Source organism: Rousettus aegyptiacus, unplaced genomic scaffold (genome assembly GCF_014176215.1).
Source record: "Rousettus aegyptiacus isolate mRouAeg1 unplaced genomic scaffold, mRouAeg1.p scaffold_m13_p_11, whole genome shotgun sequence".
Taxonomy (NCBI): domain Eukaryota; kingdom Metazoa; phylum Chordata; class Mammalia; order Chiroptera; family Pteropodidae; genus Rousettus; species Rousettus aegyptiacus.
Window position 1 is genome coordinate 27,392,844 of NW_023416286.1, and position 6,311 is coordinate 27,399,154.

General features: G+C 46.2%; 1 protein-coding gene across 1 annotated transcript; it reads right to left on the minus strand.

Moving 5' to 3' along the window:
* Positions 1 to 1,737: 1,737 nt before the first annotated feature.
* Positions 1,738 to 5,716, minus strand: SLC25A4 (solute carrier family 25 member 4). The gene is made up of 4 exons (XM_016143972.2): positions 5,492 to 5,716; positions 3,694 to 4,180; positions 3,056 to 3,196; positions 1,738 to 2,180 (listed from the first exon to the last, which is right to left on the minus strand). Exons 1-4 carry the CDS (start codon positions 5,600 to 5,602, stop codon positions 2,023 to 2,025), a joined length of 897 nt encoding a protein of 298 aa, XP_015999458.1. The 5' UTR covers positions 5,603 to 5,716; the 3' UTR covers positions 1,738 to 2,022.
* Between the last annotated feature and the right edge of the window lie 595 nt (positions 5,717 to 6,311).

Consider the following 6,311-nt stretch of genomic DNA (forward strand, 5'->3'; position numbering starts at 1 on the left):
CCCCTTCCTTGGTAGGCCAAAGATTCCAGTTTTTGTCCCTCTCTCTCTCTGTGACGCTTTCCGACTCCTGTTTCTCAGCCTCTCAGCTGCATTTTCTACAGTTTGCAGATACCTGATGGGGAAAACTGACCCAAATATCAGACCCACTTCTCTGAATTGTCTTCTCCCCAATCTTGGTCCCATAATTTTCCATGCCTTTGTTTGCCCCTCAGTGCCTTCATGCAGATTTTTATTTTAAATAGTTTGAACCCCTTTTCTAGTTGTTTTCAGGGGGCACATTTGTTTGCATTACCTGGTCTGCCAATAGGGAAATCTTTATAAACCATAAATACTCTTGGTTTTAAAAGATAATTCTTAGATGTTACAGTAAAAATGGCAAAAATGTCAAGTAAATGTTCATCTTGCACCTGAAGATGTTTGGGTAGCCATCACATTAAGCAGTAACATCTAGCATTTATTTCTCTTAAGAGATATCTCCTAGATTAGGATAGATGTAACCTTGGATATGGGAACACAGACCTTAGCTATTATGGTAAAACAAGGCAGGAGTGAGTAGGTGAAAGAGCCTGGGAAGGAAGGCAAAGACAAAGTACAGAGGCCCTGTACCCCTCAAACCACCTATCAGGAGAAATACACATGTGCCTGCCTTTCAGGCTTTGCCTAGGATGTAAGAACTTGTTTCCTTCAGGTCCCTCTCAGCAAACTAGGACTGTATGAACTTCTAGGTCCTCTGGACCGAAGTGCCTCATTTCCCACGTGAAATTGTAATTATTTTCCTCTTGCTCACAAATTTTGAGTCAGATCCAAAATGGACTTTTTCTCTAGATCTTGATAAATTGCTACAGAAAAGTGCTAACAGATATGTTCTATACCCATGTATCTAATACTGACAAATACTTTCTATACTCATAGATCGTTATTTTCTTGCAAAGTCTACCTTCCACCTTTTTCCCCATTTCAACTACCCCCTTCTAAAGTCCTAACTCAACCAAGATTCATTATATTAAACATTACATTATTTAATGCCATTTCGCTCCTCTCACCTAACCCCATTTAAACTTCTTTCAAGATAGGTTCCTGTCTCTGTGTCTTCCACAGAACCTAATCATTAAATACTGGCTTACTAATTGATTTTCAATGAATCGTGTCCACTTGTCATAAAATTCTAAGTATCACAATTCTCTAACAGCACCAATACAGAGTCTCCTAATCATGCAAAACTCTAGAAACTATGATTTTAAGCAGCAGTCCCTAAACTTTTAGGCACCAGGGACTGGTGCTCATATGAAAATCTAATGCCTCATGATCCGAGGTTGAGCTGAGGTAGTGATGCTAGTGCTGGGGAGCAGCTGCAAATACAGATGAAGCTTCGTTCATTCGCCCACTACTCACCTCCTGAACTGCCTGGTTCCTAACATGCCAGGACTGGTACTGGTCCATGGCCCAGGGGTTGAGGATCCCTGATTTAAAACTCAGCAGAACCTCGTAATTCCTGAAGACTGCCATGATCCATGTTACCACTTTTGAGCCTACAGCCAAATGGCATGAGGTAAGACAGTATAACCTGTTTAAGTTCAAAAGACAGACCTTTAAGAGTTCAAGGTACTTAAATGATACACAGTATAATATTTGACATTTAGAAGCTGGCCCACAGATTTACAAATAAGTCCTGTTAGAAAATATGCATTTGTGGTCTTATTTTATAATCCATTTGGCAGTTAATAATTCAACTGAGAATGTGCATTAAGTGGTCTTTATTGGTTTCACATTCAGTTATTTTCATGATCAGTTCTTCAGTTAATTGTACAAGTATGATATATTATTTCATATGTTCTGTGGGAATTTAAATGTAAAATAAATACAAAATACATTTGTGGTTTAATGAACACTCAGTGAAGCTTTTTTTTTTTTCCTGAGGTATTCCTTTCAGTCTGGTTTTAGCCCAGATTTTTCATTTTACTTCCTCTAGGAAAAGTCTATTAAACCACACAATGGGTCTGGAACCAATGAACTTTAATTACATTAGACATATTTTTTGATCTCATCATACAACACCAATACAAAAGCACCGCCCATGCCTCTCAACACATTGGACCAGGCACCTTTGAAGAAAGCGTTGGCTCCTTCATCTTTAGCAATCTTCCTCCAGCAGTCCAGTGTCCCAGTGTACATAATATCCGCTGTGGAAACAAATGCTGGTAAGGGCTCCATAATTCTAGAAGAAAGAGACTTTTCCTCTGAAAGACATCTGCACGTAGTGTTAACAGTATTATAAATAAGTCACTTGAGCTGTAAGCCTCAACTCTATGCAACATTCAACTAGATATCCCCTTCCCCTGCATAACTGTTAGCCAGGCTCTCTTGTCATTACTATTCCTTTAAGTCAATCAAGGGAAGAACTGGGACAATTAACCAGCTAATTCACCAACCAACAAACTATAAAATAGGGAAGGAGCAGGGTGCAGTCGAAGTGTCAAACGGTAATGCCCTTTTTATGGATGAGAAACAGTCCTTGTCTCAGGTTATACTGCCCAAGATTATACAGGTAAAATAAAAAGAGGTACAACTATTGGGTTGAACCACATGAAACTAATAATACTTGACTTTCTGAGTTTAAAAAATAGCAATTTCATGTTTCAACCTATGGAAGCCAAAACTTTTTCTATCATGACAGACTGTTTCAGGCTAACTCTCATCCAGTTAAATCACCCTTCCCCGTTGACACTACTAATAATAGATAAGAGAAGACTTATTTTTAAATAAACCAGCAAATTACTTCAATTCTTTCCTCTTGTTTCTGTACCTAGGCTATAAAGGAAAACAGCCTAAGGCCTCTATAATATTAGATATCTAAAGTAAATATCCCATTTTTGATGTTCTTATCTCTGTGATACAATTCTCTAAAGAAATAGTTGAGAATGTTAGAGGCTTAATTATCTTTCCTAAATTCTTAGCACATAATTTTAACAATCAGAATACTGAAGACTGAAAATAGCACCGAATAGGGTTCTCCTCAGGCAGAAAAATGATCTAGATCAGTAGGTGCCAGGCTTACCCCCTTTCCGGCCAGACTGCATCATCATCCTACGGCGGACAGTGTCAAAGGGGTAGGACACCAGCCCTGCAACCGCTGTCACAGACTGGGCAATCATCCAGCTGACGATAATGTGCACATTCTTGGGGTCGGGCAGCATCCCTGTAGGCAGAGCCAAGAAGCCAAACAGTGATGAAATGATTCCTCTCAGCAGCTCAGCAAAGAGCAGGTGGGATGGGGAAGAGGCTACCAAACCTCAAACTCCAGGCCCCAGCTTCACACATAACCAGGCAACCAACAAAAGTTGGTGGCTGCCCTCTACAGAAACAGGGAAGCTAGAGTTCTGCCCAGTGTACAGGGCACGTTGAAGTGGCTCCAAGTTACACTCGGTAACTGATAGAGCTGTGGGAAGAAGGAGCGAGGCTGCCCTTTCTTCCTCTGAATAACTCAAGGCCAGAGTTTATTTCAGTAGAGAACAAGGAGAATCCTCTATCTCTACATCCACACCATGCCACCTCCTCATTGAGAAGTCTCAGGTTAGCCCAGGGACTAGGAAAAAAACAAGATTAATAAATATAGAGCTCTTTGTGTGTTACAGATCCCTCAGGAATCCAATGTGTGCATCCTCCCCACTCCGCATTCCGAGGCCCTTCTCTCACCCTTGGCAGTATCATAGACTCCGAAGTAGGCAGCTCTGTAGATAATGATGCCCTGGACAGAGACGCTGAAACCCTGGTAGAGACCCTTCAGGCCATCAGACTTGAAGATCTTGGTGAGACAGTCACCCAGACCACTGAACTCACGCTGGGTGGCACCCTTGCCCACATCGGCAGCCAACCTGGTCCTGGCAAAGTCCAGCGGATAGACAAAGCAGAGGGAGGTGGCCCCAGCTGCCCCACCAGAAGCCAGGTTACCAGCAAAGTAACGCCAGAACTGCTTATGCCGGTCCACGCCCCCCAGGAAGATTTGCTTGTACTTGTCCTTGAAGGCGAAGTTGAGAGCTTGGGTGGGGAAGTAACGGATCACGTTGGCCAGGTTACCCCTCCAGAAGGAGAGAAAGCCCTGCTCCTTGGGGATTCTCACCACGCAATCAATGATCCCTTTGTACTGCTTCTCAGCACTGATCTGTTTGCTGGCATGCTGGACCTGTAGGGGGACGGGGTAGAGGGTATGCGGGAAGAGTTGGGTGTTAGAGGATGGGCAGGGCAGAGGGAGAAGGAAAGAGGACAGGAGAAAAAGAACAGTCGCATTTCCTTGAAAAAAATGTACGGGGAAATCAAACGAATATTGTAAATAAATGTTAGCTACTTGGATAACAAGCCAAAAATTCCAATTTTGCCTCACTTATCGGGGCATTTGAGAGAAGAGGTTCTGCCCCATATAAAAAGATGACTTAATTGTGTGAGGAGAGTCATTTATCGATTGCATTTTCCCTAGGTGCCAGAAATATGCTAGGGGCTTAGAACTGATTAAAGACCCCTGCCCCAAAGGGCTCCTGCCCCAATTTAATAGACATGATGGCTAGTAGGTGAGGATACCTCAGTCTCACTCCAGTCTTCCTGCAAGCCAAAATCTCTGAGAAGATGTTCTAACAGAAGAATAAATCCACGAGGCATTAAAGCCTGGAAATTTTCAGGCAGATTATCCAAGTAATCAGTTACCGAGGGGTTTGTTGCTGTTGTTAACAATGTGTGGGATTTTGTTATTGATAATTTTGACTCTCAAACTGAAGAGGCCAAATTCCTCATTGAAGGGCCCTTGTCTTTGAGGCAAGTGGAGAAAACCAGGATAGGTGGGATGATGATGACATGAGGATGACGAAGACAAGCCATGCTGAGGACAGGCTGAGACGGAAAAGATCTGAGGACAAGTTGAGTAAGGAAGGCCATCCGAGTTTATTCCGAAATTGTTTCTTAATCTCTAAAAACCTGTTTCTTCATCTGTAAAATGGGGGAGATAATACCTAGATCATAGAGGTTATGTAAAAATGAATGAAATACCTAAATGTCGGCCGACTGGATAGCACATGGAACACAGTAAGGGAGTTCTCGTGCACCAATTATACTTTTATTGTAAAAGGTGGGTGCAGGTAAAAAGGTGCAAGGGACACTGAAAATCGAAAGGTGAGGATGACCTACGAGGCCTGAGTGGACTGCCAAGTGCTGTCCCAGGCACGGGATCTGGCTGGCTATAACCCACTCCGGGTGGGTTTCCATATATAGACACCAGGACACGGGGCGCCACCCGACACCAAGAATCTGCTACTGCCTCTGGACCCGTCTGCGCAGAGGGCACCTTCCCCTGGCGCAGGCCGGCGCTGGGCCTGTGGCCTAGCGCAGATTTGCTGCAGCTCGCCCGGCCGCCCGCCCCGCTGCGCTGCGCTTCGCCACTGCGCCTGGCCGCGTCCCGCGCGCCCCGCCCGGCCCGGCCCGCTAGCGGCGTCCGCGCCATCCCCACCTGCAGCAGCAGTTTGACCCTCTCGATGGGGGCGACCGCAGTCTTGGAGACGGCGGCGGCGATGCCGCCTGCCAGGAAGTCCTTCACGAAGCTCAAAGCCTGATCACCCATGGTGACAGCCGGGCGCACACAGCCTCCGGGAGCCGCGCTCTCACTCTGTCCGCCGCCCGGCCAGGCTCGGCCGCCCTGTCTCCAGCCCTGCGCGACGCGGAGGGGGCCGCTCGCCTCGCCCCGCAGCCCTCCTTATATCCCCCGCCCGGCCTCTCGCGAGAGGAGGAGGGACCCCGGGCCGGGCGCGCAGTGCGCATTGGCTGGGCAGGTGCTTGGACACCCCCGCGCCGTCCCCCTCTTCTGCAGAGGACAACCGGGGCGAAGGCGCTTCCGGGAGGCAGGGGTGGGCTGGGGGCTGTGCTTGCAGCCTTGGGACGTTTAAAGGGCAAACTCATGTTATCTGTCCCGGCAAGCAGAGGGAACACCGTGTCTCTGCAGCATGTGGGCCGCTGTATTTATAGCACAAGAAGGCTTAGGCCGGAGCGGACTTGGGGGCAAACACGGGACCCGACGCCTCAGGCAGGGTTTTCTTTAACCTCAGGCCTGCACGAGACCGCTCCTGGCCAGGGGATTTCAGGCTTATTTTTCCTTCTTGCCTGGAACAGTGTCTCTCATCACAGCTCGCCGCCTGGATTTGGGCTCTCATAAATAATTAATATCCTCCTAAATAAATACTAACGTCACTGATGCTGTGATTACCTAATACAATCTGGCAACTTGCTGAATCCCCTATTCTCTCCATACAGTCGTTCAATCAATCATTCATTCT

Excerpts from the sequence above, each read along its gene's own strand:
- SLC25A4 (XM_016143972.2), bottom strand. The coding sequence starts at position 5,602 with ATGGGTGATCAGGCTTTGAGCTTCGTGAAGGACTTCCTGGCAGGCGGC. Across the intron at positions 4,181-5,491 it reads GGGTCAAACTGCTGCTGCAG|GTCCAGCATGCCAGCAAACA; the intron begins GTGGGGATGGCG and ends GTCCCCCTACAG. Across the intron at positions 3,197-3,693 it reads AGTCTATGATACTGCCAAGG|GGATGCTGCCCGACCCCAAG; the intron begins GTGAGAGAAGGG and ends CTCTGCCTACAG.